Source organism: Caretta caretta, chromosome 17, assembly GCF_965140235.1.
Source record: "Caretta caretta isolate rCarCar2 chromosome 17, rCarCar1.hap1, whole genome shotgun sequence".
Lineage (NCBI taxonomy): Eukaryota > Metazoa > Chordata > Testudines > Cheloniidae > Caretta > Caretta caretta.
This window is the reverse complement of record NC_134222.1, coordinates 4,173,749-4,188,851: the sequence shown is the minus strand read 5'-3', so window position 1 is coordinate 4,188,851 and position 15,103 is coordinate 4,173,749. Positions and strand designations below refer to the sequence as shown.

Genomic DNA, 15,103 nt, shown 5'->3' with positions numbered 1-15,103 from the left:
GAAAATTGACACAATTTTTAATATTTATATATTTTAAATCAAAACAATTAAATATAATATGTTTTAAGTCCATGAATACTTGGGCATGAGAGAAATAAGAGGTGGTACATAGTACCAAAAACCTTATACACAGCCTTTTTGCTTCTTCTTAGACAATACAGTGTGCCGCTATACAGTCAAATATTGCAACAGAATAATATTTGCTAGTCAATCAAGACTTTCTGAACATTGGAGATGATTGAGAATTTTTATAAAGTGATTTTTTGCACAGTCTTGAGAAAACAAAAGCAATCATAATAAAATAAACCCAAACCAGAAATGCTTCACAATAAAAAATACAGCGATAATATAACGGAGTGACAACTTGAGTGCTTCAGATGCTCTGCAGAATCCCCTCACTGGTCTGGTGACCAAGAGAGAAGTATGGTAGATGCTGTGGCTTTTTGTTTAAAACAAAGGCTATATAAGTTGCAAATGCTGAAAATAATGAAGGGGAAATAAAGGCAAAATGTCCTAAAACTGAACGATCTTTTTCCTTAAAAACAAACATCTGGGAATAGATATTGTCTCGGTCTGACGACAGCACATAATGGAAAATGGAAGCAACGCACAATGGCAGTTATTTTACACCTGCATGATAGAGAAGTAAGAAAATGGAACAGAGTCCACTGGGCACAGTCCGCTCAGCACAGTGCGCTGGACTCAGAGCCATGAATCAGAAATGGAGGGCTGCACAGGCGAGAGATTGGTTTGTAAATTTTCTGCATACTAGAAGCAAGGAATGCGTGTATGCAAGTGTTAACAGCTTGACTAAGGGCAGAAAGAGATACATTGTCCAGTCTTCACTCCTGGCCATTTTATGCTTCTTTCAAAATGAATGCTGTTATGATGGAAGTAAAATGTATTTATTTATCTTACAGTTGAATACTCATCTAGTTCAAGTAAGGAAAAATGTAACTGTTATAGCTCACTGCCAACGTATTCCTCATCTCAGGCTGACCTCTCCAATGGGTAAGGTCAGGGAAGTTGCCCTGTGGCCTTTATAGTTGCCTGATTAAAAATTGCAAGTACTAGTTGAACTAGAAACTACAACAAAGCCTTTCCCCTCCCCAGTGTGGCCCATGTCCCATTGCAGATATTGTGATTAACAGTCCTTCCGAGACGTGGTAAAGTATTTGTAAAGCAGATCACAGTTTTCCAATGACATGTTCATGAATCGCTTCTTCATCTCTTTAAAACCTTCATTATTGTGAATGCCACGTGCAGTAGAAAAAACACATTACTTTGTACTTTGTGGAGGAGATATAGGATTGCTCCTTTTCCTCCTCCCTGGTGGATGAGGGAGTATCAGCTGTCTGAAGTAACAGTGCTTTGTTTTCATTGGCTGTGTTAAAGAAGACTCCACCAAAAGGGAAAAAGTTCACTTATCTTCAAAAGCAGAAAACCAGATTTCTTGCTCTGGCATTTCTAAAATCATAGCTGGGAAAGGAAACACAGAATTAAAGTTCATTCTAGACAAGGTGGCTGAAAACTGTACAGATCAACCATCTAGTACAGGGACAGACAGTTGTGGTGTTGGCAAATGTTTGCACAAAGTTGGCTGGAAAGAGTTTTTGATGAGGGAGAAACTTCCAATACTGTAACTGTACTTGCTTAATTTGAGTTCCAACCGTCTGTAGCCACTGATTTTTAAAGGCTCTTGTTTTTAAAATGTTAGTGTGTTCCAGGTAACCTTTTCATCTACTCAGACTGGAATTAGATTGTTTACAGACAAATTTAAGTAGAGGGACTGTTGAATAAGTCACTCATATCACTGCCTCCAGAAACAAGAAGACAATCACAAATTAGAGGTATAAACCTATGTTTTGAGTAGATATTTAACTCCTTGGTGATGATGGTACAGAGATGCAGGTAGATTTTATAGGTTACCCTTGGCCTTCAGAAATTTTGACAACCAATACTAAGAGATTAGTGAAGAGGAATACAGCAAGCAATTATATTGTTTCATAATGAAACTGTTGCATTAAAGGTTGTTTCAGAACCTGGAATCTTGTGGGACTGCAGAAAACCAGAAATGCTATTTAAAAAATAATTAAACACTTAAACATAATTCTATATCAAAGCCAAATCTACCAGGCTTCCCTATTTCTTCATACCATAAATGTAGCACAGTGATAAAGTTGGTGTGACTAATAAGCAACAGCTTTCAAGCTTTTACATGTTTTATTGGTACATTAGGCAAGTATTTTAGCACTCATCAATTTGAAACAGCAAGTGTGAACTTAACTAAGGCATTCCAGTATCAATCACCCATCGTAACAAGACAACTTCTTTAATTAAGATTGTTTACCAAAGATCCCAAAGGAACAACAATGAACACGAGAGGACTTGTGTAATTGTGCAACTATGGACAGATGCTTTCTATCAAAGGTATCTATAAAGCACCTAATATCTTGGTGTCTCAGCCATGAAACTCTTCCACAAGCAAGCCAGTCATATAGTCTGAAAAGCTGATTTCATGTTCATGAACACTCTCAAGAAATCTTGCATAGCATACAGACACACATTCTAGTTATCAAATTCACTAGGAAAAGTGTGCAAAAGCTCCATTCTTCCCAAAGTTTGGCCTAGGTCAGACTGGAAAAGAATAAGATGGTTGAGGCTCCTGTATTTACCTTTGTAACTTTTTCCAAAGGCTGGTCATTTTGTGCCTGCTGCATAACATCATTGACTATCATCTTTGCTATCCTCCAAGCCATCTCTTCTTGGGCCTAAAACAAAGGAAACTGGTTTCTGAGTGTAAGTCGTTTGAAATTGTTAATTCTTAGAGTCACAGGTCCAAAAGCGCTCTTACTACAGTCACATTTTAAACCTTGTAAAACAGGAGTACTTCTAAACAGTGCTAATCTACCCATCTCAGTGACAGGCAGATTCTTAGATTTACTTTATGGGGAGCTGATCAGTCCTGAAGAGGGGACACTAGTCCTCAAGCTAGATGCAGTGGTCACTTTACAGCCTCACTATAGAACAATTATCACCACCTGTGCAAAAATGGAGGTTACCTACCTGTAGTTGGAGGCTCTTCAAGATGTGTGATTCCTATCTGTATTCCACACCTGGGTAGACATATGCCCCATGTGACCGAGTCTGGATTTTTTAAAAATATATTAATTTTTTTTTTAAACAAGCAGTATCCATTGGCCTGCACGTGCGCTGTAGCTCCCTGTGCTCTGAACCAATAGCGTAAAGGGTGGTGTGAGCTGGCACATCTCCAGTTCCTATTCTCACAGTCCAAACAATTGGCAGCAGAGGGGATGGAAAGTGGGTAGTGGAATACAGATCGGGACCACACATCTTGAAGAACCTCCAGGTACAGGTAAGGAACCTCCATTTCTTCCTCAAGTGATGGACCTTATGTTTATTCCACACATGGAAGATTAACAAGCAGCAGTCAGAGAGGAGGTGGGTGAGAGGACACCATAGAGATAGCTGACTGTAATACTGCAGTCCCCACAGTTGTATCCATAGTGGAAGAGTCAACCAGAGCGTAATGTCTTGTAAAGGTATGCAAAGAGATCCAAGTAGCTGCCCTACATCTCTCTATCAGGGTAGGTCTCTCAGAGATGCCGCAGAGGCTGCTTGCCCTCTGGTGGAAGAAGCCCTCACCCCCTCCAGAGGGGGAATGTGAGCTAGTTGGTAACAGAGTACTACAACCAGAGATCCATTTTGAAAGTCTCTGCACCAATATAGTTTGACCCCTTGATCTCTCTGCTATGGAAACAAATAGGCAAGTCTAATGTCCATTGTTTTTTGTAGACAAAAGGGCCTTAGATGTCTAGAGAATGCAGCCACCTTTATTCATCCAAGGCATGTGATTTAGGAAAAAATACTGGTAAGTTGATTACCTGACTCACATGAAACTTGGAAACTACTTTAGGGATGACTCTGGGGTGGGGCAGTAACAAGACCTCTTCTTTGTAAAAGGTAGCACATGGTGGGTCTGCCATGAGTGCACCCAGTTCATGGACTCTTTTGGCTGATGTTTTAGCTGTCAGAAAGGCCACCTTCATAGACAGATGGACCATAGAGCATGTAGCTACAGGCTCAACGGGATGTTTAGCGAGACGACAGAATAAAATTGAAGTCCCACTGTTGTGTGAACTTCACGAGTGGTGGAAAGGATTTGAGAAGTCCCTTCAGAAATCGAGTTGTGACAGGATGAGTGACGGTTATCCACTGGAAAATGGAAAGCACTGACTGCTGCTAAATGCACTCAAAGAGAACTGAGCACGAGACCCAAAGACTTAAGAGTAAGTAGATATTCAAGGATAGCAGGGATCCCGGCTGATTCTGGGGACAAGTGGTTTTGCTGAGCCCAAACAGAGAAATGCTTCCATTTTGCTGAATAATAGCTCCTCATAGAGTCATTTTTGCGGTGGTTAAAGATGGATTGCACCCTTCTGGAACATGAGCACTTTACTTCCAATGCCCATCCAAATACCAGGCTCTGAGTTGAAGACGCTGCACTTAGCAGAGATGTGAACCTCACACAGGCAATAGAGAGAGCAGTGAACACAGAAAAGGAGCGAGGGCAGAACAGTTTTTGAGCACCGGGACCCTGAGCTTAATCCCAGACTTCCCCACGAGGGTGGTGGGGGGAGACACATTATATAACTATACTATGCTAGACTACACTATAAATATTAAACACTTCTAAAAAACCTAACTATATACAATATATTTACAGCAATGACATAGTAGAAAGGAGCTGAGGACACTGAAGATTCTGACTCAGATCACGTAGCAGTAAGAAAGAACTGGAGAGGCGTTGACCTGCACCACCCTTTATGCCCTGAGTGTGGAGCATGAAAAGGGCTACGGCTTATGTGCAGGCCAACGGACACCACTTGGACAAAAAAAAATTCCAGACTCAAGTGAGTGATGTGCACAGAATACACCTGGGGACCATCACTTGAAAAATGAATGAATGCTGCTTGGTTATCTGGAAATCCCAACCCCTTTCTTTTGCAGTTTGTTCCCTTCAGAGACAATAAAAAATCCCTGACTACAAACCTGTAGTTACCAATTACATTAGTTAAGCCAACCAGCTGGCAATGCCAAAAATCGAACTGTTCTCTCAACTGCATGGAGGTCATTTATGTTTTCTGAACATTTTGGTACAGGACAGTTAATGAGCTAGACCGCTGGAGGAATGTCAGACAAAGAAAGTGGTCAGGACTGAGAACCAGAGAATATTCTTCATCCGTAATTGGAATGGTAAATCCAGATTTTTACACTCATAAAAAACGTTGCTTGAAAACAGGGCATACCTCGTCCGTGTTTCCTTGCACCCATTTCTTCATAGCTTGTGAAAACATGGACCCTTATTGTTGAGAAAAAAAGGAAAAAGCATTCAAGGCAAGTATTAGTAAACTCAGCCAAGTATCCTCGTTGCCCTACTCTGGAAAAGCCTATCTGCACATCCAGGCCAGGGACTGGGAGACACTGCTGCTAGTGCTGGGGAGAGCAGTGCAGATGCCATGGGGCACATGTGGAAGACAGATACTTAGGGGGAGGCCTGGCACAGAGTCAGGCCCATTCCTCTGCTACAGCTCTCTGGAAGCACACCGAGGAACAGGATGAGTGCAGATACAGTGGGGTGGGAAGCTGGCCGAGAGCTGAGAAAGCGAAGCCCTTTTTTTAAGTTCAAATGCATAAGAGGTTTTATCAGCTCAGCTCTTAGCTGCTTCCCACCCCCTGCCAGGCTCTGTCGATAGTTCAAATCCCAGAGCTTGCCCACAACACTCCTCCTGCTGCGAAGTCCTGCTGGAGCAGGAAAGCAGGGTCTGGCTGGGGAATGAGTGTGGGCTGAATGTACAGGACGGTCCCTCAAGCACCTCCCTCTGCTTGACAAACATATATGGAATGGCTCTGGAGACTGCAGAATCCTGCTCATCTTGGCTGTTGCAAGCAAGGAAGAGGGCAGCTGCTACTAAACGTTTACAGATGCAAAGGAGGAAGGAGAAAGCAAACCTTTTGATTTCTTTACGTCAGGTTCTGGTTCAGACTCTCTGATAAACTGTCCCAGGTCACTGACTCTTCCAAATGTCATCTTCCTGCAGCAAGAGGCAGTAGACAAAGCTATGCACGTTAACCAGGGACGCAATGTGAAAAACTGTCCAGTAGAAGCAGAGCAAAGGCTCTCTACAATGACTGAGAAGTGCTTGGGCCCAACAGTCAGGGCTACATTTTACCATTCCGATATTTCCCCTCTTTCATCTAAATCCCAAGTTTATTTTACGGAATCCATTTCTAGAAACTCAATAGAGGTACAAACCTCAAAATGATTAGATTGTACCACATTAAAGTCTGTGTCAGTAAGTGCCCCAATTGCTGCCATCAAAATGAATTATTAGGGAACAACTGATTTAAGTTAAAGGTGACCTGAAAATGAAAGAAAGTTGGCTTGTGCTTTTTATGATTAAGTTGCCCCATCTCCCAAAAGTATTTACTTCTTTACATTAGAAATTTAGATCCTGTCTAGCCTGTAAGACACAGACAACACAAAAAGGAACCAGGACAGTGAAAGTTAAGCAGTTGAGATTGGAAGGGGGTTTTAGTCAGATGTTTTAAACTTTCTCCTGACACATACATAATTTCCATGGCTAGTTAACATTTTGGAAAAAAGAAACCTTTGTAAAATATTTGACATTTCTGTCCCTTCAATTAACACAAGATCTAATGACATGCATTCCCTGAGATCTCCTAGAATCAGAGAGTCCTCTGGGAACACTCGGGATGACCAGAGTTTACATTCCTGATATTTCTAAGGTGGGGGGGGGCGGAAGGAGCAGAAAAAACTACGTTTCCAGGACACCTTCTTTCATGACCTCCTTATACCTCATAAAGTAGCAAAAAAGGGGCAAGTCCAATTTAAAAAGTGCTATCATTTTTTGTTATATCTGCAACGAGCAACTTCCTTACACTTGACCCCTTATTTTAAGGAATCCACATTTTTATGATATAAGCCATAGAAAAAGCATCTCTGTTTGAGAGATATGGGAAAAGAGGCAGAAAACAGAAGCTTCTCCAGTACTCTGATGACTATCATAATAGGAAGTGACTTAAGAGGCAGAAGAAAAGCACAATCCATTGGGATTATGGAGAGTAACAGTTTCTTCTCTATTTGGTGAGAGGAAGGAAGACAATCAAGGGTGCACATTGCTCTATTGAGATTTTCTGGGCTTGCTTCCTTCTAATCCAATACCTATCAGTGAGAGATCAGGAAATACTAAATTTATTTCTGGGGCAGGGGAAACATCTTGGAACCAACACAGTGCAGTTTAAAATCATTTTTAAAGTAAGGGCTTTTATTATTAATGTTCAAACTATCAACTGGTGGATTTTTTTTGGTCAGAGAGTCACAAACATGAAGACATTTCTATGTGCATCATACTATTTAAATAACCATTACTTTCAAGAAATAAAACAGAATAAACACACAGAGCGAAACTATCCTGTATGATATCAAGACTGAACCTGCCCTTGGGGGAGAGGCCGGGGAAGGTGGAATGATTCCATCAAGCTGGAGAGATTCAATATTCTAACCTGCTGAAAGTGTTGAGAGGCTCCTCACAGAATTACTATTTGGTGAGATTTACTTGAAAGGAAAAAATCAGGGCCTCTAATTCAGGGGTCTCAAGCCCAGCATATATGCCAGTACTGGCATTTCAGGCATTGGGGCTGACACTCATATTTCCCTCTCCCTGGGAGATATAAATATAAACCTCTTTCTCAAGGTTGACCACTACTGTTCAACTCCAAATTCAATAGTGCTCCCATGGTTGAGAAATTAGAAGTTTGAAGCAGACCAAATTCCACTGTGAGTTACAGCTTGCTTTATTCAAAAGGGAGGCAGGCAGACACAGTTACCTGAAGAGGAAGAATACTTTTCATCTAACTAATGCTGTAATAGTCTACTGGAATGAAACAAGAGTGCTACAGCTTGCATCTATCTGCACTGTTAATACAAAGGGACACAACAAGAATGAAACAAAGGTGAAGCACAGACATGAAAGAATGATAGACACTGAATAAACCTTACCCTGCATAAGTTCGTTGATATAGAGATTCTGGATCCAGACTTGCAGCATCTACAATTATTGCTTCATCAAAATTTTTCAGGATTTTAACATTAGCCTTTTTGACACTGGACTACAACAGAAATTCTAAATATTAGTGCCAAATGCAGAGAACTAATAGCCACTTAGCACACCAGGTCAAGTGATATTCTAGTTTTCTTGTACACTATAAAATAGTTCAAAGTTTCTAAGTAGGCCCAAAAATATTCTACAGCCTCCACCCCACAAAATATGAATTTCAGAGTAAGTGACATAGTTTTTAAACAGACAGTGATAAAGTACAGTTACATGAACAGAGCATAAAAAAGCAAAATGTGTAATACCCAAGTCAGAATATATCTATTTAAAAAGAGTGGCTGACTGAGTGGATTTGTGTGCACATGCATATATTTGTTTCTGAATTTAAAACAGGGAGCTCTCTCAAAAGCTGCAGCTATTAAAAAATTCCCCTAATTCCAGCCATCTACTTGGTAAATATGTGGATTAATCCTCAATGGAAATACATGGTTCCTATGACATGTAGTATGTTTTCCCATACACAGAACAAATCATGCATTTCCTAGGCTAGTTGCTTATTTCATCTTAAGGAAAACACAGAAACATGTGAGTGAGAGTGAGTGCACATATACAGTAACTCACTAACATGCTATATATAAATGGAAACATTAATGGTAGCTGCCTCATAGCAGGCTAGTGAGGCATGCAGGGAGACCCTGATATATGTAAAGTGGAAGCACACAACAGAGAATACTCTTTCAGTTGCATAACTATCTACACCATTAAACACAGTGTTCTATTTTTTTAACATATTCTGCCATTTATATTGCAAAATTCCTCGCAGTTTGTTCTACAATACTTAGTCCGGTTTCAGAGTAACAGCCGTGTTAGTCTGTATTCGCAAAAAGAACAGGAGGACTTGTGGCACCTTAGAGACTAACCAATTTATTTGAGCATAAGCTTTCGTGAGCTACAGCTCACTTCACTGGCTGCATGCAGTGGAAAGTGTAGAAGATCTTTTCAGCGGCACAGCTTTTCAAGATCTGGCAGGCTACCCTGGTGACTTTATGCCCCAACACCCGCGTTTATCAGACAAGGTGTTCAAACCATGTCAGTATCTGCTTGCAGTGGATGTTATTGCTATTACTTTGGTTCGGCTGAGAGGAAATTGTTTTGCAGGATTTCTGGAACTGTTCTGCCGTAAAGCCAAGCTCAATATCTGAAGTAAATTAAGTCTCTGGTAACTTGGAGCCCACTGCTATACGCTGCCCCTGTTCCATATCTGAATGTAATGTGAACTAAAATTTCATTTTCACTTGTGATAGACAATTCCAGGTTAAAAATGTGTTTGCCATTCGCCAAGAGAAAAGTTCCCCGATGTGCTTTGCTCTGTTGGCCACTTCTCAGGCTGGACCCACTTATAAATGCAACACACATGGCACAAGCTTGAGAAAACTGCATTCTAAGGGGGGAGAAATGGGTGAAGAACCAGAGAAGCCATTAATGAAGCACAGAAAAACCTGGAGTTGAGATAAAACAAGACTGTACTTTCACCAAGTCACTGAACAAAAGTAAATGTAATCTAATCTCTCATTTTTCAATGAAGTTAGAAAGCAATTGAGGGTCAAAGGAAGCCAGTTGCAGTCTCACTTCCAAATGGTTTACAGAAGAGTCAAACTAGTCTTATTTAGTGTTTTGTTAAAAAGCTCTCTGCCTGCCTCAGCAACAGATCTTTTAAGTCATTATTCACAATGTAGTCATCTTCAACTGCACCATATACAAATAGGAGCCCAAACTCAGATATCACCACCATGTAGCTCAGCTAATTACAAGCAGAGTTTGGCACAAGAGTTCTTTTCTAGAAGTCCAGAGAGACTCTCAATTTCTAACCAGTTAAACTGACTGGACATTGGGTGAATAAAGCACAACATAATCTGGTGGGTCCTTTCTGCTTTCATAGAAACCTAAATACTAGATATTCACTGTTATTTCTCTCTGTGCCAGTAGTGGTCTCTATTTTGTCCTGAAAAAGAAATGTTCTGCTCCTAGGTTAAATGTCTGGCTGTCATTTACTGGAACTAGATTGTTGTAAAGTACCATGCTACTGTAAATAAAACCTAAGAGCCATAACTTGCGTTGTTTATATTTTAACTACATAGCAATTTATTCACAGTTGTCAACACTAAAAAGTCAGCATTTTCCAGCAGATAAAACACATCATAGATACTGTTTTGTTTTTTTAAGGGAAGACCTACAGTATTTCAGATACCACTGTGTACTATTGCTGTCACTTCTAATGACAACCATTGTCTAATAATGCAAATTGTAATAGGAAGTCTTTATTGCACATTAATAGTTTAATTTCTTCAATAATTATTTTTTAACAAACCAAAGATGATGTACTTTCTGTACGTCTCACAGCAGTATTTGAACAGTATTATAGTAAGAGGCGCAACTTTGGTTAGGAATAGGAGCTATACTAAATATTGCAGTGTATTTTTCTATGTAAATTACTTTTATTGATGGATTTCAGACAGACAATAAGGTGGAATAAAGATTTCCTACTATAATATAGAATTTAGAAGGAAAGCTAAATGTGACTTAAATTACATGAAAAATGTTCCCTTAACCAAAGCTTCTTTACATGTAATTCTTCAAGTTTGGTGATGTCACTGTGGAATGACCACAACTGCTATTAGGATGGAAGTAAAACAAATTTTTTTTTTTTTTACCTGGGAGACAGAACCATCAGAGCCAGTTGTATGAGGCTCAGTGTCAGGAGAGCTACTGGGGCCTTGTACAGTCAGTGCAATATTTCCCCCTGCAAATTCATCTCCTCGTACTGAATGGATGAGATCATTCAAGTATTTGTAATAAAGGTTGCTGGACAAAAAGCCAGGTAAAAAAACCTAGGAAACAGAGGAATTGGTTTTGTTGATAAAAAGGCAGAAGATACAATCGGAATGAATGACTATTACAGCGGCACACACAGGACAGGAGAAGGGGTATCTGACCATATGCGGGAACTAAAGGCTCATCTACCCTTGGAGCTATTCCTGAACAAGAATGTCCATACATGGAATTATTCAGGAACAGGTATAGTGCTTTAAATTCACACCCTACTTTAATCTAAATTAATTTTCTAGTGTAGACATGCCCTATGTATCAATATTTAAACTCGTTTCAGTCTCTGAAGGGTTTAAGCACTTGCCTTGTGCTTTTTGCTCCTACTCTTGTTTCTCCCTATCCTTGTAGTCTGAAAATGTTTTCACTAAATTGTTCAAGAGTTTTTACCAGCTACAGAATGCAACCACTATCTTCATGACTCAGATACTTCAGTTAGTGGCCTATAGTTATATGGCAGTTACAGCACCCTCAAGAGAATTGCAAAGCAACTCCTAATGATCAGCTATCAGTATTTTTAACGAGTCTTTTTCTGCATAGATGTGGGCTGGGCAGAGAGGTAATGAGGGAGGAAGTGGGTTTCCGGAAGGAATCAAACAATTAGCTGAGGTTAGCAGATGACCTCAGAAGAAAGTTTGAGATTTCTTATTAGACTGCAGAATAGTCTCCATTTCACAAAAAAAATTAACAGAAATGTCTTTGCTTGGAAGATTTAAAAACAGACTGAACAAAGCACACTAGAAATTACCTAGGCAGCAAGAGGGTGAAAGATTAAGAACCGATAGAATTTCCGCCCCCATCTCTAATTTTATTATTGATCATCTTTTCTCTCTACTAGTTTCCAAGAATGTTTTCAAAAAGCTCTCATTTACCTTCTCCATGGTGGTCCAGGCCTGCCGTAACGGAGTAGTAAAACAGTTAGGGAGTGGACCTCCTTCCCTGCAGATATTGGATTCAATTTCTAATCGCACAAAGTCATCAAATCCAAGAGGATGTGTGGCTTGAAGGGAGAAGTACCTGCAGCATATGATAGTGGAAGAAAACCATACATAAGACAAGTTTCAAAATGTTCACAGGTGGGCAAAATAACTTTATCACTAGGTGGTCACTAGCCTCAAAACGAATGTACAAATGATATCCAAAGGTTAGGAAAAAAATCCCTGAACTGAGGAAATAAACATTTTTTATAAATATCTCCTCAAATGAGAGAAGCGTAAATGGAATAAAGTACATTATGTGACTGCTTATGGGCAGTGTTACACACACAATACTATGTTGTAAAGCAAGGAGGCAGCAAGCACTAAGAACCCAAAGCAGGTTCATTTTCTTTTAACTGCACTATTAAACAACTGATTTTAGGGAATTGAGATGAGCTGGTTAGTTTGAAATAGGTCAGGGACTGTTCCCTCTCACTGACACCAGTTCCTAACACAGCAATAAATGCATTCAATACAACTTGTGGCCCTGGGTACTCAAACTTCAGTTTTAGAACAAGCTTTCTGAGAAGCAGTTTAGGAAATCATTATTGTTTGAACATGATTAAAGTCAACCTGCAAGGGTTCGGGTGGCAGTTACATTATTGGTGCCCTTTCTTGTTTCTTTATGACAGCTAAAGGGAAGTCTGAACGGTTTTTTTCCCCAAAAAGTGGTAATTAAAAAAACAAAACAAAATGAACAACTTCTTAAATATCAGAAACAACAAGTGTTTTCTAACCCTGTTTTTCCTAGAGGACTCCTAGGAAGACTAGAGAACTAAAGTGGGAAGTTTTCTCAACCTTCTGTTGAAGGCATGAGAGTGCCTGAATATTGAAGAGTGAGTTTTGCTCTCAGTTGTACATCAGGAGTTTGAATTAAAACCTATTAAATTCAAAACCCAAAGTTGTAAACAGTGACAAACAAATCCTTCCCCTACCAACTGCCCAGGTCTTATGATGACACAAAGCCATTAGTTCTCCAGCCACCCATAGAGTCCTCCAACATAAATAGGCTAGACAACATTCAATATTTCTCATGTAAGAGCATGCAAGATGACTTTCAAAGCTTTTAGACTTCTTTGTACACAAGGAACTTAAAAAAGTCAATTTTCCACCCATTTACACTGGAAGTCACCTTTAATAAACATGCTGTTCAGCATGTGCCCCTCAGTCCCATATACCAAGCACACAGAAAGCCAAGAATGTAAGATGTTTACTGAATAAGAGAATATCGCTGTATTCAATGCCACATATGCAAGTACTAGATTCTTCAACCTGGAACTGTGGAGGCAAATAATTGTTAGAACAACTTACCTATCATATAAAATCATGGCATCATTCTGTGCCTCCTGCCCATCATACTGGCCCTTTTTGGCAGCAAGCTGAGACTGGAAGTTATCTGCTGCTAACCAGAACTGTAATATATTAACTGCATCTTCCTTTTCCATGTACTATAAGGGAAATTAAGAAATATGAAACATTCTTTAAAAGAAGAGAAAACAGATTTTAGCTAAGAAGTGGAAGGGGAACATAGACAGGCCTGGTCCCTTTTCAAATACACCCCCCGCCAAAACCTGAATCACATATCAATACACAAGAATTATCTGGGCAGATACCATATAGGTCTTCTGGACGCTCAGATGTATTGTTACACAAAGCAGGGATTAACAGTCTGTCTTCACTCACAAATACAGTAAAAAAAATCACTAACAATAAAGGCCAAAATTTCAGTGTCAGATGATGCTTGGATAATTACACGTACTTGTTCTGTATGAAAACACATAGGAACACAGAAAAATAATTTTCACATTGTGTGGACTTTATCTTAATGCAACATGAAACAGTGTGGGTGTTTGGGCTTCTTAATCTGCCATTTCAAGACATACGGGCCAGTGTAGTTTGCAACACTCTTAAGCCATGAAAACAGGTTTGCCTGCTGACAAGCCCAATTCCCCAAACTTAGAGAGCACTGCTACTGTGAAGAGGTTTCAGATTCAAAACATTCATCGTGTTCTGGTCTGAAGTCATGCTGGTGAAGCCAATGGAGTTACTCTGGATTTATACCAGCATGACCCAGGTCAGAATTTTGCCCAGTACGTCTTGTCAATGCTTCTTTTGGCAAGATTATAAAATAGCTAAAAGTCAAGGCAAGATTAAACAATTCTACCTGCCACCAGCTTACTCTGCAAGAGATTAAGTTGTTGTGCCCATCACTTTGCTACAAAAATTTCTGGTACTTCTTTAGGGTTTTTCAAGATTCTCAAAAAGATTTACAGATATTAAACCTCCTAGCAGCCCTGTAGGGGTAGGTAAATGAACTGTTACAATCATGGGACTGGAAGGGACCTCAAGAGGTCATCCAGTTCAGTCCCATGCACTCATGGCAGGACTGGACTGGACTATTATGTAGACCATTCCTGACAGGTATTTGTCTAACCTGCTCTTAAAAATCTCCAGTGATGGAGTTTCCATAACCTCCCTAGGCAATTTATTCCAGTGCTTAACAATGTCCTGCTACAGAGCAAAAAGAGTGCTATGAAGGAGTTCTAAACAGGAGACGAGATGTGTGAAAGCTCAGCCTAAAAGATAACACAGAAATTAGAACATTTGCAGTGATTCTACAGAGACAGGAAAAAAATAGTTTAATGCATTTGTTCCTAGCACTAGGTATATTTAATATTTTCAAGTTATATAAAGGGCTCCTAAAATAAAGCTGTTATGGCATATGTGGTTTTATTACACTACACTGAGGGGGTGAGAGAGAAACTTACCTCAGAAAAATAGAACAGTGCTGATTCACAGAAGAGTATATCAGCCAGGTAAACAGTCCCACTGGTCAGCACCTCAATCTGGTATTTACAGAAATGGTGACTTCGCAAAAATTCACTAAAGTGCCTGCACATGGACAAAACAATATTAAATATTATTAGCTATCAAGTGCCAACAGCAAACATGGCATTTTACAAATAAAACCGTCCCTACCCCAAGATTCTTAAAAATCTAGTCAGATAAAGGCAAAACAGATAAGAAACAATAGCGTGTGGTACGTCTGTATGAACTGAAAGTGGCGTAATTATCTAGCAGTAG

At 39.7% G+C, this 15,103-nt stretch overlaps 1 protein-coding gene across 2 annotated transcripts in view; it reads right to left on the bottom strand.

Moving 5' to 3' along the window:
• AKAP10 (A-kinase anchoring protein 10) overlaps positions 1 to 15,103 on the bottom strand; it is a 36,756-nt gene continuing 21,653 nt past the window's right edge. For both annotated transcript variants that reach the window (XM_075120858.1, XM_075120859.1), the window contains exons 7-15: positions 14,788 to 14,911; positions 13,331 to 13,467; positions 11,915 to 12,059; positions 10,871 to 11,047; positions 8,105 to 8,214; positions 6,034 to 6,116; positions 5,331 to 5,383; positions 2,676 to 2,771; positions 1 to 1,479 (exon numbers count right to left, since the gene is read on the bottom strand). In XM_075120858.1, coding sequence (XP_074976959.1) covers positions 1,474 to 1,479; positions 2,676 to 2,771; positions 5,331 to 5,383; positions 6,034 to 6,116; positions 8,105 to 8,214; positions 10,871 to 11,047; positions 11,915 to 12,059; positions 13,331 to 13,467; positions 14,788 to 14,911 — 931 coding nt within the window. In that variant the 3' untranslated portion in view covers positions 1 to 1,473. The remainder of the gene's footprint in view (positions 1,480 to 2,675; positions 2,772 to 5,330; positions 5,384 to 6,033; positions 6,117 to 8,104; positions 8,215 to 10,870; positions 11,048 to 11,914; positions 12,060 to 13,330; positions 13,468 to 14,787; positions 14,912 to 15,103) is intronic.